Here is a 27,403-nt window from a genome sequence, read left to right as displayed (position 1 = left end):
TTTGGCACTAAAAAGACTTGGATATTTGCTTGCCTGTACTAATTGGTGGGCAATAGCATGCTGCATGTGGAATGCTGAAATCTTTCTCCAACTTGGCATAATTCATGATCTGTTTGGCAAACTGCTCCAAGTTCTTCCAAATGTGAACATTTGCAAAGAAGCTTTTGACCCCAAGTTCTAGCTTTGCCACACCACAGCTTCATCAATACACGTAGTCCTTGACTTAAGACCAATCACTTACCAATCATTCCAAGTTACAACAGATACCCCCAAAGCTGCTTACGGACCAGTTTCAAAGTTCTGGTGTTGGTTCCTTCCCAAGATCACATGATCACATTTTCAGTGGTTAGCAACCAATCAGCATTTATGCCCCTTTGTTCTACCCCATGGTCACATAACTGAGAATTACAGTGGTTTTCCTGAAACCAGCTTTTACTTCTGGTTTGTGGCAAAAACAAGTCCATAGCAAACAATTGATTCGATTAACAATTGTTGCAAAAAAAGATAATCAAATCAAGTCCAGGTCCACGATGGTCTGCTTTACAACTGTCATGACTTAAAACCATAATTGCCAGTCTTAATTATGGTTGTAACTCGAGGACTACCTGTATGTACAATTATTTATTCTTTTTATAGCAATACAAATAAATAGACTTTAGCCTGAGTTTATATATTTCAGGGCCAGTACAGACAATCAATTTTATTATACATGCATAAAATCAAAAAGATGCAACATATTATATATTCCTTGCAGTCAATGGCTTTATGTCAGCTTTTATGCTTCAACCGTTCATTTGTTTTAAAAAAAACAAAAAAACAACGAAGAAGCCAAAGTGCCACTTCCCACTTTGGAAGACTCCTCTGGTCTGACTCCTCCAAATCAGAGTTAACTAAACTTTCTCAACCTCAACAACTTTTTAAGATGTGTGGACTTCAGATCCCAGAATTTCCCAAGCAACAGCAGCAACTGTGAGGGACTGTTGTTTCAAACTTGCTCTTGCAAGTAACCCAAACCCTAAGATTCTGTTGCACTTCTATATTTCTTACATTTATTTTAATCCCAATAGTGTGTCACGTACGTGCACTGCTCAGTGTGTATTACGATTGGAGCAGCATCACAGCCCAGTAAACAAAGGAGCCAAGAGAAGGCCGTTCTGCATCACCTCCATACTAGAACAGACACTTGACAATTTAACTCCAACTAACGCAGAGCTGAGCAGCCTTAACCTGCAAAGAAGCCCACCCTACCCCTTTAGTTATTAAATCAGTTTTTCTTGACCCAAAAAACAATTTCAGAGTTTGACTCTACACTAAGCAGAAGCTCAAAGGAAAGGTTGCTAGTTTAAGAGGTGATAAAGGGAAGAAACATCAGCAGAAAAATCACAAAACCAGGTTATCTTGGGATAGTTACCTAAGGTAGGGGCTTTTCAAGATGGCTCGGAAACAAACCACTCAGTTCTGTAATTAACAATTAATTGTTTGAACTAAGTAATTAAATTCAACTAATTTAATTTAACTGAAATACAAATATCTCATTGGCCTTGGGACTTCTGGTAAAGAAGAGGGCAGCACTGAGAGATACAATGTCACTTACTACATCATCTTCGTATCCGCCAGCCAGGACCAAAGAATAGGCTCCATCGGTGCTCCGGCCGTGAATCCCAGCAACATGAGGCCGGTGGACACCCGACTCACTCACCTGAAGGGATAAAGGCAAGGTCACAGGTCAAAGCTTTTAGTGCATGAGGCCATCACCGTTATCCATAATTACATGAATAAAGAAAGAGTCACTCCCCCTCACCCTTTTCAGTTTAGAAATCTGAACAACATTTCAGTCATATAGAGCCCTGGTGGCACAGTGATTAGAATCCAGTTTTGCAGGCTAACTGTACCAACTGCCAGGAGTTCAATCCTGACCAGCTCAAGATTGACTCAGCTTTCCATCCTTCCGAGGTCGATAAAATGAGGAGCCAGATTGTTGGGGGCCATAGGCTGACTCTGTAAACCGCTCAGAGAGGACTATAAAACCCTCTGAGGTGATGTATAAGTCTAAATGCTATTGCTATTGCTATCTATCTCTCTATCTAGTCCATCTACAAGATATTTTTAATTATGATTATAAGGAAGCCGCCATGGTTGTTAAGCAAACCATGTGATCATTAAGCAAATCCAGCATATGCAATGGACATTTTTTTAAAAAATTTGATTTATATGCCGCCCTTCTCCGGAGACTCAGGGTGGCTTACAATGCGTTAAGCAATAGCCTTCATCCTTTTGTATATTTATACAAAGTCAGCTTATTGCCCCCACAAACTGGGTCCTCATTTCACCTACCTTAGAAAGGATGGAAGGCTGAGTCAACCTTGAGCCTGGTGAGATTCGAACCTGCAGTAATTGCAGGCAGCTGTGTTAATAACAGGGTGCTTTAAACCACTGTACTACCAAGGCTCTTGGTAGTTTTCTGCCAGGAAACAGCAAAAGACATCACAAATCATGGCCGCATGACTATGGGATACTGCAACTGGTCATCGATGTGAGCCAGTTGCCAAATACTTGAAATGCAATCATATGATAGGGGTATGTCTGTCTGAGAGGGAGGGAGGGGGAAGAGAGAGGGAGGGAGAGAGGGGTAACTTCAAGGAAGGATATAGCATGCCATTTTACTGGGTTCAGCATAACTCTGAACGGTCATTGAATGATGAATCATTAAGCAAAGACTACCAGTATGAAGCAAGTGTGAATCTGGCACTCTTTAAAAACTATAATGCTGGCCAACCTGGTTAAGTTTTTCCCTTGTATTCCCTTTTACTTCAGACTCAAACAATTTACATACTGACACCCAGAAAGATCTACTGTACATTCTCAATGCTTCCTAGTAGCAGCATCTCACCTGGACTCTGAATTTCCACATGGTTCCCACTGGAACTCCAGGGATGGGCCCATAATGGTTTGATGGCACAATGGTACATTCCCTTGTGCGTCCCACGCATGCCATGCCCTTAAAAAGAAAAGGGGAGAGGGGGCCACGTTTTAAACATGATCAACACAACCAACCCATGGATGTATTTGGCTAGTCTTCCTGCACTTTTCCAAACGTCTAATAAAACACCCCATTGCTTAAAATAACCAGAATTAACCTACCAGGCTTCTCAGCTACACAGTCTTTGGTGGAAGAAATGGATCTTCACCTGTGCACAGCATTGGAGCCAGCAAACAGGCTGACCTCCGTGCCATCTCCCCCCTCCCCCCGGCTTGGTTTTAGTTTTTTAATATAATTTTTAGTTCTAATTTGTTTTGTATTTAGTTTTTTTTTTTTGTAAATGTTTGTGAGATTGGTGGCCTATAAATTGTATTAATTAATGTGCTATCAATAGAACTGCAGTTTATAAGGTTGCTCTGATTAGCTATTCTCATTATTTATATCACACCTTAATTAGCTTTACAATTAACTCAAAGTAATGAACATATCCAATACACCTTCCTCCTCTACAGCAACAACCCTGTGAGGTGGATTGGCCTAAGAGAGAGCAATTGCTCAAAGCCTGCCCACCTGGTTTTCATGGCTAAGGGGGACTAGAACTGTCTCTTGGTGGTTGGCCCATTTTCATGCCTAAGGAGGGACTAGAACTCAAGAGTCTCCTGGTAATTGGCTCAAAGTCACCCACCTGGCTTTCATGGCTAAGGGGGACTAGAACTCAGTCTCCTGGTGATTGGCCCCAAAATCACCACTTGCTTTCATGGCTAAGGTGGGACTTGAACTTGCAATCTCCCACTTTTTAGTCTGCTGCCTTAACCTCTGCACTCAGCAATTCTTCCTTCTCTCCATAAGCTTCCCAGTATTTTAATAAATTAGAAACCTGCAGTATATTTTGTGCCGGCTGAGCCATATGAAGGGCATCTTTTGGCCTGCAACAAACAAGCATAGCCAGGTTCCAATTACCTTGCCCCAATCCCGCTGAGAAGATGAATTAGCAGATGCCATTTTAGATTTCTTTTTGCTTTCTTTCAGCTTCTCACCGGCCAAAACCACCTCATTCACATCATTTCGGCATTCGGGACAATACCTAAACATTTAAAAAAAAAGAAAGAGAGAGAGAAGACGTTCATTTTTTTCATTTTTGTTATCTGCAATACTAGACAGACATATATTAAAAGCTACTTTCTCAATTTCAAATGGTGCAGGTATAGCAAGTTACAGCTTTCCAAGACTCCCCAAACCGTGCCAAACAGGACTGCATCTTGAAGAGAATCCACCTTAATTCACAATAAAGACAACTGCTTATCTTTCAGAAAAAAATTGTTGTTTTATTTACTTATTTAAAAAAGGGTATATAGGTAGTCCTTGACTTATGGCCAGTTGCTTAGCAACCATTTATACTTCCGATGGACCTCAAAACAGGTATACCCAACCCAGATTCTGATGGCCACCCTCCCCGCGTTGTGTGACTGTATTTCGGGCACTCAGCAACTAGCCCACATTTTGGCCGCTTTTGGCATCCTGCAGTCAGGTTTGTTTGTTTATGAAATTTATTGGCAGGCCCTCTTCAGGGTAATTCTAGGCGGTTTACAATCATGAAAGATAAAAATTGTATCAACTAAAAACATAAATAAATTAATACCCAAGCTTTTACTTCTGTTTCTAATTTTGAAAAGACCATTGGAGAAAACAAGGTCGCTTAAAATCTTCCATGTTCGCTTAATGTTTGCTACAACCAAGGTCGCAAAATCGGATGCAAACATGTAGTGCCCCACTTAATTATCGGCACAACTTATGTCCATAATTCCAGGCTCAGTTATGCTTGTCAGTCAAGAATGACCTGTATAGTCTTTCCCATCCTGTACCAAACCCCAGGAGGCTCACAATCTTGCCAATTTCCCATGTTTTTTTTATAAAGACATTAACACAAGTAAGGTGAGATACAACACAGAAATTTACATTAGTAAATTAACCTTAGTAATTTACTATTAATAAACAGTTCTATAGGACAGTCACACGTCTTAAGATTCATCGTGGGGTAATTTTTCTCAACCGTGCCCACTTTAAGATGTGTGAACTTCAACTCCCAGCATATATCTGCAGCATGGCTGGCTGGAGAATTCTGGGAGTTGAAGTCCATACGTCTTAAAGTTGCCAAAGTTGAAAGACGTTGCTTACAGGGATTCGTTTCGACTTACCAGTCCTCATCGTCAGGTATCCTGCTAAGAGGGGGGTCAAGACAATAAATGTGGAAAGCCATGTCACACTCATCACACATGAGCTGTTTTTCAGGGTCTTGTTTCCCACCGCATATGTGGCAGGCGCACATCCGGCAGGTTTTGCTCGGGTTGTCTTTACAGTGCTTGCACACGGGTCCGCTTTGTCCTAAAGTTTAAGAAAAGCAGGCATACATAAAGCACCTCAGAAAGAACAGCCGTAAGACAGAAGGTCAAAAAGGATGTGGGCTCTGAATCTCATCCAAGAGACGCAAATTATGACATTCACTAGCGTTAATTATGGTGATTGCACTAGCTCGGATGATATTTTAAAAGGGTGGAATTTTTTTTTTCCAGAAAAATGAGTTATTAACATTTATTAGGTGTGATGTTCTAAATTCTAAGATTGCCTTAGGAACCACAGTCGGGTTGGTGACTTTGAGCCAATCACTAGAAAATGGTGAGTTCATTCTGCTTTCCTTAGGCATGAAACCCAGCTGGGTGACTGTGCCAATCACCAGGAGACATGAATTTTAGTCCTGCCTTAGCCATGAAAACTGGCTTGGTGACTATATTTGTAGCAAAAACTATTACTCGTTGCAAAGCAGGACAAGTCAATTGGAAGGCAACTCACTTTTTTGGGGACTTTCTGCCGTCAAAGGAACAGCACAGCCTGGTTCTTCGATCTTGTAAATCTCGTCCACCAGAGCAATTCGGCAATCAGTCAAGATATCTCCACCATCACTGCAAAACAGGGATTAGAACAAGCTGAGCAAGAGAGGCAGCAACAATGGTGGCTTCTCCCAGCAGAATTCCTTCCTACCAATCCTGCAAATATTAACGCCATATTAATGCTCCTACTTTGGATATACACGGCAGTCCTTCCTTTTGACTTCTGAGTGAGAACATTTCTGGACTGCTTCTGTTTCCCCTTTGATAATGTATGAATGTATGTATGTAGGTAAGTAGGTAGGTAGGTAGGTATACACGGATGCATGTATTTATTTATAGCCCATTTCATTGTTGAGTGATTCTAAGCGGCTTACAATATCATAAAAACAGCAACATAAATATTAAAAAGATTGAAGGACAAAAAACTGGGTAAAATATATGAACAAGGTGGATGTGGGATCTTCTCAGTCTATTAAACTAGGGGTCCCCAACCCCCAGGCCGTGGCCCACTACTGGGCTGTAGCCTGTTCAGAACCAGGCCATGCGAGCAGCTGCCCAGAGCATGTGTGAGTGCAACTTGACTTACGTGAGCAGTGGGCCAGTTCCCCTCTTCCCCCTCCCGGGCTGCCAAGTTATAAAGGTTGGGGACAACTGTACTAAAACCACCTCCAGAATGACAGATTCCAATTGGGACCCCAGGCCAATTGGCAGAGCCAGGTTTTCAGGCTTTTTTGAAAGTCCAAGGGAGCGGGGGGGGGGGGGGTAGATCTTATCTCGAGGAGCACAATAATCTAGATGGAGGGAGTGTAATGGGTATATTTCTATCAAAATTATCTTTGCATTTCCCCCCCTTTTCTCATTATTTTAAAAGCAATAAAAATGAATAAAAGGAAAGGAAACATATCCGGGTTACATTATCCTAGACTCCAAAAGTTGGATGAACCACAAAATAAGTTTGTTTGGAAGAGCTTCCAAGCAAGCTCACTTACCCAAGAACAATCTTGGCGTATAATTCTTTGTAAGTCCTTGTTTCCCGCTTCTGGAGGATCTCCGCGTCGTACCAGAAGCCCCTCTCTTTTGGATCATCGGGATTATAATTCAACATGACGACATCTCCGATTTCTATCTCTTCCCATTTTAAAACTGTCCTGGCACGAGCACGGACATTTCTGGAACTCAACTGGATGACACCGTTCTCTGGATAGCTTTATCAGGGAGAAGGAAATAAAATAAGCCACTGCACCTTTCCCAGACAAGTACAAGTAGTCCTCGACTTACGAACACAACTGAGGCCAAATTTTCGATTGGGAAGTGAATTTGGCCCCTTTTTAGGACTGTTCTTGCCACCATTGTGAAGTGAATCACTGCAGCTGTTAAGTTAGTAAGACGGCTGTTAAGTGAATCTGGCTTCCCCATGAATTTTGCTTGTCAGAAGGTTGCAAAAGGAGATTTATTTTACTATTTTATTTATTGGTTCGATTTATATGCCGCCCTTTTCCGGAGACTCAGGGCAGCTTACAATGCGTTAAGCAATAGCCTTCATACTTTTGTATATACCTGCTTAGTAGGGCTTTCAGGGGCATCTCTAAGCGGTGTTCTTTTTTTATACAAAGTCACCTTATTGCTCCCACAATCCGGGTCCTCATTTTACCTACCTCGGAAGGATGGCACTTGACCCCAGGATGCTGAGATGGTCATAAATATGAGTCAGTTGCCAATTTTGATCACATGACCATGGGGATGCTGCAACAGTCATAAATCATTTTTTCTGTGCTGTTGTAACTTTGAATGGTCATTAAATGAACTGTTTGTAAGTCAAGGACTACCTATGTTACGGTTCATTACAATCAGTCAGACGTTCAAACTGAATGTGGCATTTTTCCTAAGGACCTGGGATAGGCAGATGTGGAGGTTTGTTGAAGATACTGTTGCAGGATATAAGCTATTCCAAGTCAAGCCACCTTTTGAAATTGACCAATGGAGATTTTTTTTAATGCCAATGGTGAACAGACACAACTGGGAGCCTGGATGAATTTAGATCCAAATAATTTCTGCAACATCCACACCATTTTCAAAAGTAAACCTGCCTTCTGAATAAATGCTGCCACTCGAGAGACGCTAGGAAAAAATAAATATATCCCAAAATACTCACTCTTCATATTTCACGTGATACGTAATGTCCTCATCGGGAACGGCTTCTTCCAAATTGGACTCTTCGTCACTTTCGTTCGCCTTGCTCGCCGAGTTCCCTTTCCGAGTCACTTTCACAACTTGCGCTTCGAACCAGGCTCCCATGCTCGTGTCGCGAGCGTCTACCAACTCGTTAATCTAAACCAGAAGCCCCAAAGCAAAACATTGTTTTTTAATCAGCTAACAATATGAAAGTCAAGTCTTCAAAAATCCCACTTTCATGTGAGTACAGCTTTTATATCCAGGTAGTCCTCAACTTACGACCACAATTGAGCCCCAAATGTATGTTAAGTGAGAAATTTGTTAAGTGAGTTTTGCCCCATTTTACAACATTTGTTAAGTGAATCACTGCAGTTGTTAAATTAATAACATGGTTGTTTTGTAAATCTGGCTTCCCCATTGACTTTGCTTGTCAGGTCACAAAAGGGGATCACATGACCCCAAGTTACCCTGCAACCGTCGTAAGTATAAACCAATTGCCAAGCATCTGAATTTTGATCATGTGACCATGGGGATGGAACAACGATTGTAAATGGTCATAAGTCACTGTTTTCAGTGATGTTGTAACTTTGAACAGCCACTAAATGAACTGTTTTAAGTCGAGGACTGCCTGTATATTAGTCTACCTCTATTTTCAGGGTCTGAAACCCCCCCCCCCAAATTTAGCCTCTTATCTTTCTTCTAGGTACCAGTAATCATGGAAACCTTTTATTACTGCACAGGGTTGACTGCTAAATATTTGATGACGGTTTCTAAAGTGCTGATTTCGGAAATTATACCCAAAGTTTTCTGCTCTGCATTTGCATCCATTTTCACTTTCCAGTCTTAAAATTACTGTTTTAAGTAAGCTATGCTGTCCTTGGATTTGACGTATCCAAACATGGATCAGTTTATTCAGACTGATCATTTACAGTTAAAATGGACAAGATAACCTTCCAGTTCCCCATTCCAATTAGTGCACAAAAGAGTTTTTATTTTATTTTTTTAAGAAAAAGATTGGGGTAAGAATTTAGCATCTCTCTTTGATCAGGACCCGCTTGCTTTACTTGTGCTGAACCCATGACCATAATGGAGCCTACCCATTAAGATCCCATGTCATGACGGTCATTAAGCAAGTAGCACAGTGATCGCCTTGTTTAAAGATGCTCATCTTTGTTCTCCCTGATGTAGCCATTAAGCAGAGCATGGGGTGTGGGGGAGGGTCTAGGGGGGCCTAGTATAGATCTGCACTGCAGCAACACCACAGTTCGCTTGTGTCCTGTTGTGGGCCTCCTCCATCCGAGGGTGCCTTGAGTTATTTAATAGGATAACAGAAATGGAAGGGACCTTGGAGGTCTTCCAGTCCAATTCCCTGCTCAAGCATGAGACCCTATTCACCATTTCAGACCCCATGGATCCAGGTAGGCCTTTCCCACACCACTAGATATTCTCAGAACTCAAGCCTGTTTCCCATCCCATTGAGTCCCACGCTCTGCTTCCCATCCCCGACTCCACCTCACCAAATGTTTGGTCCCTTATCTCCTGGGTATTATACATCACCTTCTGGAAACAGCTGTTGCATTATGCAACCTCCCTACACAGTGGAGGCCATGTGGCTCCATCCTGGGAGCAGGCAACCATTTTAGAGAGGCTACAATCAGTTGTAACTGCTCCCAAGATGGCACCGGATTCCAGGACAGAGCCATGTGGGCTGCAGCCAGGCCAGGGAGTAGAATGGCCGACTCTCCTTCTTAAGGTGACCTCCAAAGCTCCAGGGGACACATTAGTGAAGGAAAGCAGGTTGCTTCACCCCTCAGCATCCCTCATGGTGGACAACCAGGAAGTACAGATAATCCTTGACTTGGGACCACAATTGAGCCAAAAATTTTCACTTCTAAGCAAGACGGTGGTTAAGTGAGTTTTGCCCCGTTTTACAAACCTTTCTTGCCAAAGTTGTTAAGCATATCACAGAAGTTATTAAGTGAATTGTGTGGTTGTTAAGGAAATCCGGCTTTCCCCACTCATTTTGTTGGAAGCCAGCTAAGAAAGTCATAAAAGGTTATCATATGATCCTGGGACACTGCAATCATCATAAATATGATCCAACTGCTAATTTTGATCACTTTCAGTGCCGTTGTAACTTCAAAGGGTCACTGTGAAGTCAAGGACTACCTGTATTAGATGTTCCTGTATTGCTAAGTTTACCAGGATTTCAGACAAATGAAAGAGAAGTTGCCAAACTATGGCTGGCCGTGGCTTGCTTAACCACCAGGGAGGCATTCATTGTCAGAATCTCTACAATGACTAAGATTAATCCTGTCTTAATGCATTATAAGATAAAGGTAAAGGTTCCCCTCGCACATATGTGCTAGCCGTTCCAGACTCTAGGGGGCGGTGCTCATCTCCTTTTCAAAGCCGAAGAGCCAGCGCTGTCCGAAGACGTCTCCGTGGTCATGTGGCCGGCATGACTCAATGCCAAAGGCGCACGGAACACTATTCCCTTCACACCAAAGGTGGTCCCCATTTTTCTACTTGCATTTTTTACGTGCTTTCGAACTGCTAGGTTGGCAGAAGCTGGGACAAGGAACGGGAGCTCACCCCGTTCACGGCGCTAGGGACTCGAACCGCTGACCTTTCGATCGACAAGCTCAGCGTCTTAGCCACTGAGCCACCACGTCCCTTTAATGTATTATACAGACATGCTAATTCTCTGTGCAGTTCCCCCGGAACTAAAGAATAGAGGCTCTTCTGCTTCAAAAGGTCTCTGCATCTCAACCTTCCATCTAAAGCAGTCGCACCTTATAGAATCCAAAGCCGGGGTCCACCAAGTCAGTCCCAACGGCAGTACTGCACTGGGCCTCCATCTCCACGGCCCCTTCCCCATTATTGGAGCTTTTGTCCGATTCACTTTGGCCTGAACAGCAGCCAGAGTCCGTGTCCGAAAGTTCAGAGTCTTTCTCCTTGTTCACCAGGGGCAAGAGAGTGGGGCTTTGTCTCACTAACAACTGGACGATGTCGTTCAAATTCACGCTGTAATCAAAGAGGGAGTGGCCATCTTCCATCTGTAGGTTGAGAGAAGATCACAGTCACAAAAGGCAAACAACGGTTAACAGAAATGTTAAGATACGGAGTTCACATGTCCTTTGCAGGTGGAAAGTTTCAAACTGAAGGACCAAGCACGCCACATAGGAAATACCCACTTGAAACCTTGGAGAGCCATCAACTATAGCAAAATAGTGACCTAGATTTCCAAAAGAGGAATAACCAATATTAATCAATGGAAAGCTTGCTTCCAGGAGACGTGGGTGCTCCATCACCGGAGGTTTTCAAGAATAGACTGGACAAACATTTGACCAGGATGGTATAAGGTCTCCTGCCTTGAGCAGGGGTTTTGACTAGAAGACCTCCAAAATCCCTTCCAGATCTATGATTCTATTTTTTATATTCATTCTTTCTTTTCCAGTTCCTAAAATCTTCCCACCCTCTTTCCTCGCCTGCATCCTCACAGCTGTCAATATTGGGGGAGGGGGGGTGTTCCCCAGGTTCTCCCTCCTAAACTTCTTTGGCCCTGATCAAAAGAGCTCTGATTCAACTTTGATTAGGTTAGGGCCTCACCACTCAAAAATAGACTGTTCCGTGCATGGAGCACTTTTGAGTCAGTTGGAGTTGGGCAGCTGATAAAATTAAAAATTAAAAAAATATGCCTATTTCTACTATTTGCATAGATGAAATCTGCCTAATGACAGCATTTCCTGATTTCCCAATCCAATCTAATAATCTCTTATATAGCATTATTAGTTGTGAATTTGGGGCAATGAAGTCATATTTGTGGTAAGGCATTATGATAGCATTATGAGAATATCTGCAGAGCAAACGACGCTAGAGGAATGGCTGCATAGTTTGTGGGTTAAAGTGTTTCTCAAAATTTATTTGTGCGGCAAGACAAACAAACCCTATTGTTTGCAAAGCTTGTTATCTATCTATCTCTAAAACTCTTGTTTAACTGGACGAAACGGTGCATTATAAGGCAATAATTTTTGAATCGAGATATCTCAAATGGGCTAATTTACAGAATGTATCCAAAATCTTGGACCCATGATTCCCATGGGATGGAAATTTGTGAAATTTGATAAACTATTTAATTATATAGACCTATCATAGAACATTTTGTGACTTTATACAAAATGTGACAAAATAACTCCTGTGGTCCTGATGCTCAACTTTCCTAAACAGTTCATCAGGAGATATTTCCAAGGCAAATCCATCCTGGAATATCTCGTTGATCTTTTTTTTAAAAGAACTTTTCCAGGGAAGTACAGTAAAAGCTCAGCCATTGATGAAAGCATGAAGGAAACTAATAAGGAAATATCTCTAAAACAATGACCCAACAGCTAAAAATTGTCTACAGGTAATCCTCAACTTACAACCACAATTGAGCCCAAAATTTATGGTGTTAAGTGAGACATTTGTTAAGTGAGTTTGGCCCCATTTTATGACCTTTCTTGCCTCAGTTGTTAAGGGAATCACTGCAGTTGATAGGTTAGCATTCTGGTTGCTCAGTGAATCTGGCTTCCCCATTGACTTTGCTTGTCAGAAAGTTGCAACAGTCATAAATGTGAGTCAGCTTCTAAGCATCTGAATTTTGATCACATGATCATGGGGATGCTGGAAATGTCATAACTGAAAAATGGTCATAATTCACTTTTTTCAATGCCATTGTTCTTTGAACGTTCACTAAGCGAACTGTTGTAAGTCGAGGACTATCTGTATACTAATGGTACATAGATGGTAAAAACTGATATCTTTATCCTGTTAATAAGAAACAATAATCATTAAGCAAATAGGAGCCATTCGGCTGCATCAAAACCAGCCCTAGGAGTCCTGGCTAAGGACAACAGGAAGCCAGCAGCCACCAAGACAGAGCTGACGAGTTGCACAGAATCCAAAGGCAAGGTAGCTCAACACAAAGTGTAAACTGTTTCACAAGAACGAATATTCTTCTCTGCACTTTGTAAAAGACAAGTCTAAACAAACCAAGTTCTGCCAAAGACACCAGGATTAGTTTGCATTTTTGTTTCCTATATATCATTATTTCTGCATTCACTGCAACTGTTTCATTTTTTTCTTCCGTGTCCGATTCTCATGGGACTGCCTGAACAAGACTCTGTAGTTTTCTTGGCATGGTTTTTCAAAAGGGGTTTGCCACTGCCTCCTTCTTGGGGCAGAGTGAAAGTGTCTGGTCCAAGGTCACCCAGCTGGCTTTGTGCCCAACACAGGAGAACTCACAACTGCCCAGGGTCTAGCCTAATATCTTTGCCACTAAAACAGACTGGCTCTAATTTCATATTTTCCTAAAATGGAATGGAAAGTAAGAGCTCACACACACAAACAGACTGAAAAAATCTCTACCTTCCTTACTAGATTCAGTTAATGCAAAATGATCCTGCTATTGTACAGTTAAATTGGGGAATTAAGTAGATTAACTCTTTGAAGGGACTTCAAAGAACTCAAAACAAGATTTATTGCTAATAGAACCAGAGCAGGAATACAGCACTTTTTAATGCCAAGCTAGTAGTCAGGGAAGCGATGCCAAGAAGCAAGTAAAAAAGAAGACACAACTTTTTTTGGGTTCAGAAGCTAAGAAACGCCAGGGAAACTATTAGAAAATTCCAAGATTGCCGGCTAAAATGGAAAGCTGGAAAAAACATTCCCCCCTAAAAAAAGAAAATGGCAAAAAAAAAAAACCCACCACCCAATCATCTTAAGGAAACTGAATGATATAGGGACATGGCTATCTTTTTATTTACCATCAAAACACTGTGAGAACATTATCACTAGAGGGCAGTGCAAGTATTTTATTTTTTAAAAACCAAATTAATAACAAGCCTCCTTAGGAAGCTTTTAACCAGTTCAAAAAAGCCATTTACCTAAGAGACCCATACCAAACACATTCAGAAAAATTCAACCAAAGAGCTAGAATTCTCCATCTCCGCTAATATTCATTGAGCCATTACTTGAGAAAAGCCATTTTACCACTGTGTAAGTAGCAGTTTCAATCCATTTGTACGCTCACTATAAGCAATCCATAGCTTACGATGGCAGGACCAGGATTGCCATTACTAAGCCATGCAGTTGTAAAGCACAACATTACAAATCCACATTGCTTAATGAAGATAAGCCAACAATCCTGGATGCTGTCATAACCCCAACCCTTGCAGATTTTTAAGGGGGAAGTGGCAGATTCCCAGGAGGATGGGGGAGGCACGCCACTCAGGAGTAGGGGGAGGGCTTGGGAGGCCTGGCGCAGGAAGATTAGAGGGGGTGGTACAGCAGGGCAGGAGCACATGCTGGATGATCTGGTGGGCGTGAGCTCAAGAACGTGGGGGGAGGGGGGATACTCATTAGAGTGACTTGCAAACTTCCCTGCCAGCTTCCCCATTAACTTTGCTTGTGGGAAAGCTGCGAACATGGATCGCATGATCCAGGGACACTACAACCATCCTAAGTAGAAGTGGGTTGTAAAGCACCCAAATCGTGATGGAGTGACTGCAGGGGGATGCAATCTACAGCCTAGATCTAAGTATCACTCATTCAATACCATCACAGCTTCGAATGGTCACTGAACAAGAGGTCAATAAGCAGTCTGCCTGTATTAAGAAAAGAGTTTGAGGGATGCAACAGACTTCAGTAGCATGGAGAGAACACTGTTCACAGCAACTATTTCTGATACTGATCCAGCTGGATCAACCTTAAGATCACTGTTATACACGCACACATGCTTTTCCTCCTAACTTTAAAAGTACAAACACTTTTTAAAGATACTCTTGAAATCTGAATTAGGCATTGTCCTGATTTCTCAGAGTAACAGAGTTGGAAAGAGGGGTCAAAGTGGCCATCTATGTCAAAATTGAACAGCCCTCTCACAACAGGGGGGTGGGAGGATACGACATCATCTATCTCCAGTCTACAACAGTCCTTTCAACAGTTCCAAGAAGGCTTCACATCCATTTGCACTACACAGGTGACCCTGACCACAGGGTAAACCTCCAAGTGGCCTCAACGACCCTCTAAAATAATGCAAAAGACCAGCAGTCTTCAAAGAGTATAAATCCTTCCATTTCCCACCATCCACTCAGAGTTGAAGAATCTATTTGGATGAGAAGCAGAACGTCTTCAAAAGGAAAAAAAAAACAGAAAGTCCAGTGGCCTCTTGAAAAAAAAGCATCTTTGCGACATCTATGACCTGGATGAATGCGAATCTCCCTAGACAAGAATCAGAAGGGGCCTTGGAGATCTTCTAGTCCACCCCCACCCACCCACCCCAGCGCTCAAGCAGGAAACCCTATACCATGATTGCCCAATCTCTTCTTAAAAACCCCCTCTGTGTTGCAGCATTCAGAACTTCTGGAGGCAAGTTGTTCCACTGGTTAATTGTTCTGTCAGGAAGTTTCTCCCTAATTTTAGGTTAGCTCTTTCCTTGATTAGTTTCCATCTGTTGTTCCTTCTTGTCCTGCCTTCAGGTGCTTTGGAGCTCCACAACAGAAATCCAGAAGGGGGAGTTGAAGGACTCCTACAACAAAACTATGCAAAGGAATCTGCCACACGTGGTAAGGAGTGAAGTGCCAAAGCGCCAATTCCCAACCAACGCTCATATCTCAACAGGATTTGAAAGCTGAGTGGCGAGAAGAACGAAAGCTACAAGCAACGTACCTGTTTGCCTCGATAGAAAAGCCTCTGTCTGTCAGGTAGCACCCTGAAAACTTCATGGATCCGCTGACGGAGCTCTTCCACTTTCGTCAGCTTGGAAAGAGAGTCCACCCGATGTGTCTCTTTCCCATCCATGGTGCGCACTTGGATCCACATTGTGGCGGTTGTCCCTGTGGAATAATCACAAGCACGTGAAGGAAGGGGAGAAGGGAGACCGTGCCTTTCCATCAACCCCAATTTTGCTCCCAAACACGTGCCCACCCCTCGCAAGCCCCCCCTCATTCAACCTTAAAGCACGTCCATGTTTGCGCAACGCTCGGTCCCATTTTGCATCCATTGTGCAAATCCAGCATCGCCCTCCATATACGAGACGCCCCCTCACCCTCCCTCTGTAATTACTCCCCTCTTCCCACCCAGTTCGCCCCCCTGATTTTAACAGGATGCCATTCATTTCACAGACGCCACTCGTTTCATCTGGCTGAAATAAAATCCCTGATGCATTTATTGCCAATACTTTTTGTTTGTTTGGGGGTGGGGGTGGGGGAATAATTTATCCCATGATGACCAGCCAGCTTGGATAAACCGGATGAAACAGATATACCCCCTGAAGGTAGACTGGCCTGGTCTGAACCTAAATTTGGACGAAATAAAAACTAAAAAGTTAAATTGCAGTAATTCCCATCCAAAAAAATAGCAATTATTACGGTACTAGCGCTGGCATGTGGTTTCCAAATAGCCCGTTTCTTAGAAAAAGTTATCCAGATGACGAATATGAAGGTTACACAACCATCTTTCCCCCCCAATTAAAAACAAGGTTCCTATGGCAACCATGGCCTTATTTTCCCCTCCCCAAAGCCCCCCCCAAGCGTTCTCTTCACCCCCTCCAGGATCCCCCTCCCCAAAGTTCCCCCCCCACGAGCACCCCCAAGTTTTCCCCATTCCTAGAAGCCCCTAAACTGACCAGCCCCCCCTATACCTATAGGTGGCTGGGACGCCTCCCCCCCCCACGGAACCCCCAATTCCAGCTCGCCCCACTTCACGGACCCACAAAAAAAAGGTTCCCTCAATGAAGCCGTCTGCTCCGGCGCTCTCAACCCTCCTTCTCCGGTTCGGCCCTCCCGTTCCTCGCCCCCAAAGCGGCCCGTTCGAGGGGGCTCGCCTTCCGTACCTCGCCGGCCGTTGCCCCCTCGGAGCCGCTCGACGACCCCACAGCGCGACCGCTCAACCGAACCGCCTGGCTGTTTTTTTTTATTTCCCCGCCTTGCTTTTTTTTTTTCTTGCGCTCCGCCCCCTTCCCCGCTCCTCGTCCACCGATTGGCCGCGCGCCCCCAAAGGGCGGACGCCCATAAGCCGCTTTCCTTCAGGAAAGGCTCCAAGCGCCCGCCTTCCACCGCCAGCAGGTTCGGCTGCGCTCCTCGCCCCCATCCGACGACTTGCCTGTTCCTCCTCGCGGAGTTCAAGGCGCGCGCCACAAATTGAAAAAAAACCGCCGGGCTGCGAGGATTGGGAAAGGGAAGTCTCGCGAGATGTTGGCTAAAAAAAAAAAAAACGAAGCCGAGAGAAAGGCGCTTGAGGGAAGGGAAGGGGGGGGAAGCCGATGAATTTAAAGGGACAGGCTGCATTTTTGAGCTTCCCTTCCGTCCCTTGCAACAATTTTGCGCGTTATTTCGAAAAGGAGACGCGGTTTTCGGTTGGGTTGCAGCAGAAGGCAGCAAGGCAATTTGCCCAGCCAAAATTAAAACCCTATCCGTTGCAAAACCCTAATGTTATTTATTTATTTATTTTATTTGTTCAATGGCTATGGGATAGGGCTTAGTTAAAAAATAATTCGATTAATTGAATTAATGGACCATGATTTCCCATGCAACTTATTTTCCAAAAAAACAAAAAAGCATCTGTGGATTCAATTTCTTTGCAAATAGGTTGCATTATAGCCTGAGAGGAAAAACACTTGCAAAATAATCATCACATGCAAAGAGTAAATTTTTGCAACTCATTTGAAGCTTAACTCCAAAATATTTCCTAACTGGTTGTAGCAACAATCTTGTGGCATCTTTAATGCTTGCCAATTTACTGCAGCAGGAATCTGCCTCTTGGTTACAATACCTGTAATAGAATTCTTTATTGGCCAAGTGTAATTGGACCTATAATAATACCTATAATGCACAGCAGGTCATTTAGACAAGACTGCCAGAAGCCGTGGGAAGACCAGATTCATTCTATCAATGAAACCTGTGCATTATTATAATTATTGATGCAGTATATGAGATTGCTGGATTCAGAACGTGTGGAAAAGATTTTAAAAGTTCCACCAGAAAAGGATAGACAGACAAAAAGAGGGAAAGCATCCCACCTTTGAAAACCACCAAAAATATCCTAAAGTTCTTAAAATCATCCTGGTCCGATACCTGTTGGAAAAACCAGATTTTTTTAAAAAAATCTTTCCGAAAAGATTGCATAGCACAGCCTCAAAGCTAAATGGAAGTCTTGAGTTATAAAGACAAAGAAATGCAAATGAAAAATGGGTGTAGAGGCAACGAAATGTATTTGCATCCTAATTGATTTATTTGTAATTTATTTATGTTTCTTCAGAGCATGGAATTGCGAGCATCGCTGGAGACCTGGCGAAAACACGTGGCAACTCGTAAATGGCAAAATCGGCTGGAGAAAATCTCTTTACTGTATCTTACAGCGAACAGCCTCATTGAATATTTTGCTTTTTTTTTTTTCTCTGTCGCCCAGTCTTTCTTCCTATAACCCTGTCCCACCCACCTTCCACCAATTCGTCACCGGTTAGGAATGTCTCCCGCCCGTCCAATCCTGATCTCCTACTTGCTTGATCCTGTTTGGGGATCCCTTTTGTGATCCACCACGCGGGAAAATCCACCGCGCGGGAAAATACCAAGCGAAACTCCATTTCTTTCCCTGTCCTTCGGGCCTCCAATCTGCTCACAATCGCTTTTATTCCCAAACTGAAAGACACAACATGCAGGCGTTCGCTGGTATTTCGAAAACGCAACAAACAACGATGGCACCGGATTTTGTGGCAGAGCTGCCCGGCGAGCCCTGTGCTCGAAGGGCAGCTATGCCACAGGAAGGGTGAGGTCACCACAAAATAACACAGAGGTTGCAACTCAGGGCTGTCGGCTTTAAGCATCCATGAAAACATTAAAGTGGTATTTCCCAGCATCCGGAAAATTAAGATGTGTGGACTTCAATTCTTATAATTCCCCAGCCAGCAGAGGTCCAAATATTTTATTAATTCTGATTAATAAATTAAATTAAAGATAGTCCTCATCTTACGACCACAATTGAGCCCCCAATTTCCATTGCTAAGCGAGACGTTTGTTCAGTGAGTTTTGCCCCATTTTTACGAGCTTTCTTGCCACAGTTGTTAAGTGAATCACTGCTGTTAAGTTGCTCACACGATTGTTAAGCGAATCTGGCTTCCCCGTTGATTTTGCTTGTCAGATGGTCGCAAAAGGGGATCACGTGAGCCCGGGACACTGCGACCGTCATAAATATGAGTCAGTTGCCAAGCATCTGAATTTTGATCATAGGGATGCTGCAACGGTCACAAGTGTGAAAAAGTCTTAAATCACTTTTTTCGGCGCCGTTATAATTGCAAATGGCCACTAAATGAATGATTGTTGAGGTCTACCTGTACCTGGCGGTCTCCTTTTCAAGTACAGGTAGTCCTCAACCTACGACCACCTTGGAACCCAAATTTATGCTGTTAAGTGAGAAATTTGTTAAGCAAATTTTGCCCCGTTTTATGACTATTCTCGCCACGCTCGCTAAGTGAAGTTGTTGAATTAGTAAGCCGGTTGTTAAGTGAATCCGGTTTCCTCCTTGACTTTGCTTGTCGGAAGATCACAAAAGGGGATCAGGTGACTCCAGGACACTGCAATCGTCATAAATATGAGCCCGTTTTTCAAGCATCCTAATTTGGATCGCGTGTCCATGGGGATGCTGCAATAGTCGTAAATTGAAAAATGGTCACAAGTCACTTTTTTCAGTGCTGTTCTAACTTTGAACAGTCACTAAATGAACTGTTGTAAGTGGAGGACTATCTGTACTAAACATGGATAAAAGGTTAGCATTCGCTGTCAAATTATTCACCCTGGTGTCACATCCATGTTGTTTTCTGACAGTATCTGTCATTATCTTTTAAGCCGCATACATGGTGAAAATTAGTTAGGGGACCTTAAGCATGTGACTTAGATCCTCTTACATCCATAATTTATTTAAGTTATCCTACTACAGATAGTCCTCGAGTTAAAACAGTTCATTTAGTGACCATTCGAAGTTGCAACAGCATTAAAAAAAAATAGTGACATGACCGGTTTTCGTACTTACGACCGCTGCAGCATCCCCATGGTTAAATGAACAAAATTCAGACGCTTGGCCACTGGTTCATATTTATGACGGTCGCAGTGTCTTGGGATCACGTGATACCTTCTGACAGGTAGAGCCAATGGGCTAACCAGATTCACTTAACAACCCTGTTACTAACTTAACAACTGCAGTGATTCATTTGAACTACGGCAAGAAAAAGTTGTAAAATGGGGCAAAACTCACTTGTCTCACTTAGCAACAGAAAGTTTGGGCGCCATTGTGGTCATAAGTCGAGGATTACCTGTATTTCATGAAAGCAATGCAGATTTTCAGAGTGGTTAGAAGTGTGTAAGGGCCAAAAATGGTCCCTCCAAATGATTGTCTGATGCACGCACATCCCTCTGGCCACCTTTTTCAAATTTTGCCCCTCCATGTCTGAACCAAGTCCAATCCTGCTTAGCTTCCCAGCTAAGAGAAGGTCAGGCAGATTCTCTGCCCAAACAGGAAATGGGCTTTCAAACTTGTGATTAAGAGTTAGAAGACCAAGCTCTAATCATGCTCAGGAACCACTGATTTCCTAACCCAAAGGATCTTATCCATTTCAAAAATGTGCTGCTGTTCTCGTTAAGCTACCTGGGTCAGTGGAATGAATGAAGGAATCTTCTAAAATTGCACCTTATGTGCACATGGACACACATGATTGCTATTTTACCATTCTGTATTACATCACTGCCTTCGGTCCAGCATCATGCAAGGCATCTAGCTAACAGCCAACAGAAGATGATTAGAATTAGAAGATCGGCTCAAGATTAAGGTTATTAAGACCAGCTGCCTGCAATTACTGCAGGTTCGAATCTCGCCAAGGCTCAAGGTTGACTCAGCCTTCCATCCTTTCTAAGGTAGGTAAATTGAGGACCCAGTTTGTGGGGGCAATAAGCTGACTTTGTATAAATATACAAAAGGATGAAGGCTATTGCTTAACGCATTGTAAACCGCCCTGAGTCTCCGGAGAAGGGCGGCATATAAATCAAATTAAAAAAAAAAAAGATCCAGAAGGATCTTTAAATAGACTTCAACCCGGGGCCCTTTCCAACAAAAGGCAATTCAGTGGTGAGAAAAGGAAAGTTTTACACTTAGGCAAGAAAAAAAACCAAATGCATAGGTATAGGATAAGTCAGGGGTCAGCAACCTGCAGCTCTGGAGCCGCATGTGGCTCTTTCATCCCTCTGCTGCGGCTCCCTGTTGCTGGTCGGCTCCACAATTGATAGGGCTTTTGGTTAGGACAGATAGAGGAAAATGGATGCCGCGCTAGGAGGAAACTCTATTGTGGGGGAACCGGACTTCCGTTCAGCAGAGGAAAAAGGATGTCGCACTAGGAGGAAACTCTATGGTAGGGGAACCGGACTTCTGTTCAGCAGAGGAAAAAGGATGCCGTGCTAGGAGGAAACTCTATGGTGGGGGAACCGGACTTCCAGTCGGCTCCAGAATTGAACAGGGGCTTTCTGTTAGGACTTTTGTGGCTCTTTGAGTGTTTAAGGTTGCCGACCCCTGGGATAGGTGGCTCAATAGGAGTAACTGCGAGAGGGGTCTTGGGAGTCTTAGTGGACAATCCCTTAAACATGAGCCAGCAATGTGCTGCAGCTGCCAAAAAAGCCAACACAATCCTTAGGCTGCATCAACAGAAAGACTCTGGAAAGAGTGCAGAGAAGAGCGCAACAAAAATGGTTAGGGGACTGGAGGCTAAACTGTTATGACGAATGATTGAAGGAACTAAATTGCGTCCCTTTCTGGATCGGGACTCGTTACGCACGGTCACTCATGCCCTTGTCACTTCCCGCCTGGACTACTGCAACGCTCTCTACATGGGGCTCCCCTTGAGGAGCACCCGGAGGCTCCAACTGGCGCAGAGTGCGGCCGCGCGGGTGGTAATGGGAGCGACATGGCGTTCCCATGTAACACCCCTCCTGCGCGAGCTGCACTGGTTCCCGGTGGTCTTCCGGGTGCGCTTCAAGGTTTTGGTTACCACCTTTAGAGTACTCCATGGCTTAGGACCTGGTTATCTACGAGACTGCCTGCTGCCACCAGTAGCCTCCCATCGGCCGGTACGCTCCCATAGAGAGGGGCTCCGTCGGCCAAACAATGTCGACTGGCGGCCCCCAGAGGGAGACCCTTCTCTGTGGGGGCACTTATCTGGAATGAGCTCCCCCCGGAGATACGGAGGATCCCGGATCTACGCACCTTCTGCCGCGCTCTTAAAACTTTTTTATTCTATCAGGCTGGCCTGGCCTAATTTTTCCCTTTTTTCCTTTTAAAATACAAATTTTAAATTGGTTTTAATTTATTGGAGTGTTTTAAATCGGTCTTCAGCCAAATTATTTAATTTGGTTTTATTCTGTTTTAATTTTTGTACTAATGTGTTTTTATCTTGTGGCTGTTCACCACCCTGAGTCCTTCGGGAGTAGGGCGGTTTACAAATCAAATAAAACATAAACAAGTATATCAAGTTCAACAAAGAAGAGGACATGATAGCAGTCTTCCAATATTTGAAGGGCTGCCACGAAGAAGAGTGGGGTCAGCCTATTCTCCAAAGCCCCTGAAGGCAGGACAAGAAGCAATGGTCGGAAACTAATCAAGGAGAGAAGCAACCTAGATCTAAGGAGAAAATTCCTGGCGGTGAGAACAATTAACCAGTGGAACACCTTGCCTCCAGAAGTTGTGGGGGCTCCATCCCTGGAGGTTTTTAAGAAGAGATTGGACAGCCATTTATCTGAAATGGTACAGGGTCTCCTGCATGAACAATGGGGGTTGGACTAGAAGACCTCCAAGGTCCCTTCCACCTCTGTTATAAAGTTATGTTGAAGATTGCTTTTATAAGAAGGCAAATGAATTTGGAATGTCTGCCCAAATTCTGGGAGAAGTCCACATGTCTTACTTGCCACGTTTGAGAAAAACCAGCCTGAAGATCTGTTGTCTACAGCAGGCTGATATATATATATATATATATATATATATATATATATATATATATTTACATTTCAACCTTTATTGGAGTTTCTAAACACTCTGAAAGTTGTTTTTCCTATTGTTTAGTTTAGTTTTCCTTTGGGGAAAACTTGCATGCCTGTCCAATGAATGTGTATTTTTTAGAAGGGTGGAACAGCTATTTCTAGGTGTAAATATAAATCAGAACTCGGAGCAGCCGTTGACAACGGAACTGAACTCCAGACCTCAGTCAGCGCAATAGATACCACTTTTTTTTCCCCCCCTTCTTGAGAGAGAAGAAAAAGTCAACAATTGTCTTGCCTTATTGAGATCAAAGCTGCAGCAGATTCTGTAAGTGTCAAACTCAGGTAAGTGCCTCCTCGGGGTGCCATCAGCCAAACAATGTAGGCTGGTGACCCCCAGGGGGAGGGCGTTCTCTGTGGGGGCACCTACCCTCTGGAATCAGCTGCCCCCTGAGATAAGGAGAATCCAAGACCTCGGTGCCTTCCACCGTGCCCTTAAAACTTCCTTTTTCCAGCAAGCCGGGCTGGCCTAACACTTTTTAAATGTTGGTTTGTTAGTTTTTAATTATGGGGCCAAATTTATATATATCTTTTAATGGTATTTTAATATTTGTATTCTATGTTTTTATGTGGCTGTACACCGCCCTGAGTCCTTAGGGAGAAGGGTGGTATACAAATTCAAAAATAAATAAATAAATAAATAAATAAATAAATAAATAAATACATACATACATACATACATACATACATACATACATACACAGATGCACATTCCAGTTGGAAAATTCTTTCCCCTGGTTGGAAAATTCAGGGAGGGAGGGAGGAAGGGAAGGGAGGAAGGAAGGAGGGAGGGAGGGAGGAAGGGAGGAAGGAAGGAAGGAAGGAAGGAAGGAAGGAAGGAAGGAAGGAAGGAAGGAAGGAAGGAAGGAAGGAAGGAGTAGTGGCACAGTTGTTACAATGCAGTATTGCAGGCTGACTCTGCTCACTACCAAGAGTTTGAGTCTCACCAGGCTCAAGGTTGACTCAGCCTTCCATCCTTCTGAGGTAGGTAAAAGGAGGCCCCAGATTGTTTGGGGCCATAGACTGACTCTATAAACCGCTTAGAGAGGGCTGGAAAGCATCCTGAAGCAGTATGTAAGTCTAAATGTTATTTTGACGCATACTTGGAAAAGGATTCAGAGCCCTTTTGCTACAGGCAAGCTTGAAAAAAAAAAGAGGCGGCTGCTTTTAAAATCAAAGTAACCAGCAGCTGCTTTAATAAGACAATTTATTAAAGTAGCCGTCTTTTTAGTTTTTCTCCCAGGCTCACACAAAGGCAACCAAAAAGACGCAGCCGACTTTAGTGAAACAGCAACAGTTGTTGTTAAGATTCATGCATCCCCCCGAGCACTTTTGAATCATTTTCATAGCACATACGCTAATAGTAAACACCCGTTAAGTAGATTCATAATCATAGCCTAAGTCTAAATGTTTTGGCTCCGCTTATTCACGAGACATAGAATGGGTAGGAACAATTAAGGCCACCAAGTCTGTTCGGCACGCAAAGCCAAGTAGATCTGTAGATTTTCGTGGCGTAAAAAGGAAACAGCCGCCAGAGGCGTAGCTGTCCCGTCCCGCTGCAGTCATGTTCATCTGGCAATTATGGCCGCCGCAAAGAGAATCAACGTGGGTGCAGCCGGCTTACAGCCGTCCCGGGAAATCTGCAGGAGACGGGAGATTGAAGGGGCCATCCTCTAGGCCAGTGTTTCTCAACTTTGGAAGCTTGAAGATGGGTGGACTTCAACTCCCAGAATCCCCCAGCCAGCAACGCTGGCTGGGGGATTCTGGGAGTTGAATTCCACCCATCTTCAAGCTACCAATGTTTTATTTTTATTTTATATCAAATTTATATACCGCCCTTCTCCCTGAGGACTTAGGGTGGTGTACAGCCAAAGTAAAAACATAAACTGCAAACATTAAAATACAGTTAAAAAGATAGATATATATATTTGGCCCCATAATTAAAAGCAATGACAAAATCATTAAAAACATTTTTAAAAGTGTTAGGCCAACCCGGCTTGCTGAAAAAAGAAAGTTTTAAGGGCACGGCGGAAGGCACTGCTGTAGGCCTTGGCGAGGAATGATGGGAGTTCACGTCCGGTATCGTAATATTGCTTTGAAAGACTTGGGAGGGGTTGGGTCTTAGAGGTCATCCAGACTGACCCCCTCTCCCCTGCTCTGGGTACGATCCATTTGGAAAATCTGACGGGGGACTTGGTGCAATTTTTAGGGAAGCATGCATTTAATAACGTCACGTGGCAGGCTGTTCTGTAGGCTGACTGCCCACAGACAGGTAGTCCTCAACCTACGACCACAATTGAGCCCAACATTTCTGTTCCTAAGCAAGACAGTTGCTAAGTGAGTTTTGCCCCATTCTATGACCTTCCTTGCCACAGTTGTTCAGTGAATCACTGCAGTTTTGAAGTTAGTAACGTGGTTGTTAAGTGAATCTGACTCCCCCATTGACTGCTTGACAGGTCGCAAAAGGGGATCACGTGACCCCAGGACACTGCGACCGTCATAAATATGAGCCACTTGTGCCGAGTATCCGAATTTTGATCGTATGACCATGGGGATGCTGCAACAGTCCCAAGGGTGAAAACCGATCATAAGTCACATTTTCAGCATCGCTTTAATTTCAAACCGTCACTAAGTGAATTACTGTAAATCAAGGACTATCTGTACTTAACCCAAAAGGGGTCCACCATCAAACCATACATTTCTCAGTAAGTTCAGAGGAGGCTCCAAAGATGATGAAAGTTATCTAGAACAGAACATAATTTATGCTTTAGAAGAGGTAATGAGATACAGGTAGTCCTCGAGTTATGACCGCAATCGAGCCCCCAAATGTATGTCGCTAAGTGAGACAGGTGTGCGTTGTGCCCCCATTTTACGACTTTTCTCGCCACCGTTGTTAAGTGCGTTGTTACATTTGTTAAGTTTTAATAACATGGCTGTGAAGTGAATCTGGCTTGCCCATTGGTTAGAAGATCACAAAAACTGATCATGTGATCCCGAGACACGGCAACCGTCATACGTATGAATCAGTTGTCAAGCATTTGAATTTTCATCACGTGTCTATGGGGATGCTGCAACGGTCGTTAAGTGTGGGAAACGGTCATAAATCACTTTTTTTCAGTGCCGTTGTAAACTTTGAAGGGCCGCTAAATGAACTGTTTTAAGTCGAGGACTGCCTGTATAGCAGTCTTCAATTCTGACTTGATCAGTGTTCACACTATGATCCTTGCACGCAACACTTCCTGTGGTCACATGCTCAAAATCTGGACGCTCGGCAACTGGTATGTAGGATGGTTGTCGTATCCCGGGATCACTTGATTCCCTTTTGCGACCTTCTGACAAGCCAAGTCAAGAGGGAAGCCGGATTCACTTAACAACCACGTTGTTAAGTGAACTGCAGTGAATTGCTTAGCAACCGGGGCAAGCAAGGTCGTAAAATGGGGCAAGACTCACTTAGCAACTGTCTTAGTTGGATATTTTGGGCTCCATTGTGGTCGTAAATCAAGGACTATCCGTCTATGGGCTGTCAGCCTATGAAACAGCCTGCCACGTGACGTTATTAAATGCATTGCTTCCCTTAAAAGGTTGCACCAGTCATCCGTCAGATGGCCTGAGCGGATCGTACCTTGAGCAGGGGAGCGGAGGTCAGCCTGGATGACCTCTAAGATCCCCCTCCAGGTCTTTCAAAGTAATATGACGCTATCTGACGTCAACTCCGTCGTTCCTGGCCCCTTCAATCTCCCGTCTCCTGCAGATTTCCCGGGATGGCTCTAAGCCAGCTGCACCCACGTTGATTCTCTTTGTGGCGGCCATAATTGCCAGATGAACATGACGCAGAGGGACGGGAACAGCTACGCCTCCAGCGGCTGTTTCCTTTTTACACCACAAAAATCCAGGGCAGACCGTGGCGTGGCCTGCCAAGTTTCATTTGTTCTTCTCCAGCCGGTTTGCGTAAAACTTCGGTTTTACTTCTTCTCCTCGGGAGAAATATCAAGGGAGCCACTGGGATTTTATTTTGGGTATACAGTCATCCATCCCGGCTGCTGTTTATCCTTATTTATTTTGTGGATGGTTTTCTTTCTTTCTTTTTTTTTTTTGAAATCATTTTCTTGTCTTTTCGACGGTTTTAATTGCGTGGCCGTTTTAGAATCGTACGCCACCCAGAGTCCCACGGTTGAATTGGGCGGCAATAAAAATTGAATGGAAAAAATAAAATAAAATGAAATAATCAAATAATGAAATAAAATAAACTAAAATAAACA

The 27,403-nt window shown here is 43.6% G+C and overlaps 1 protein-coding gene across 4 annotated transcripts in view; it reads right to left on the bottom strand.

Moving 5' to 3' along the window:
- UHRF1 (ubiquitin like with PHD and ring finger domains 1) overlaps window positions 1-27,403 on the bottom strand; it is a 36,717-nt gene that overhangs the window by 8,006 nt on the left and 1,308 nt on the right. For 2 of the 4 annotated variants that reach the window (XM_034422705.3, XM_034422707.3), the window contains exons 2-10: window positions 15,745-15,911; window positions 10,833-11,096; window positions 8,018-8,193; window positions 6,855-7,070; window positions 5,828-5,937; window positions 5,176-5,362; window positions 3,941-4,064; window positions 2,891-2,998; window positions 1,595-1,699 (exon numbers count right to left, since the gene is read on the bottom strand). In XM_034422705.3, coding sequence (XP_034278596.1) covers window positions 1,595-1,699; window positions 2,891-2,998; window positions 3,941-4,064; window positions 5,176-5,362; window positions 5,828-5,937; window positions 6,855-7,070; window positions 8,018-8,193; window positions 10,833-11,096; window positions 15,745-15,897 — 1,443 coding nt within the window. In that variant the 5' untranslated portion in view covers window positions 15,898-15,911. Of the gene's footprint in view, window positions 1-1,594; window positions 1,700-2,890; window positions 2,999-3,940; window positions 4,065-5,175; window positions 5,363-5,827; window positions 5,938-6,854; window positions 7,071-8,017; window positions 8,194-10,832; window positions 11,097-15,744; window positions 15,912-16,785; window positions 17,186-27,403 lie in introns of those variants that run through there. The other 2 variants (XM_034422706.2, XM_087895669.1) reach the window with 2 other exon arrangements.

The sequence above is a fragment of the Pantherophis guttatus genome, chromosome 1 (assembly GCF_059756535.1).
Source record: "Pantherophis guttatus breed Tessera chromosome 1, ASM5975653v1, whole genome shotgun sequence".
In the NCBI taxonomy this organism is placed as follows: Eukaryota; Metazoa; Chordata; class Lepidosauria; order Squamata; family Colubridae; genus Pantherophis; species Pantherophis guttatus.
Note: the sequence above shows the minus strand (reverse complement) of the source record. Positions and strands in the feature narration are given on the sequence as shown.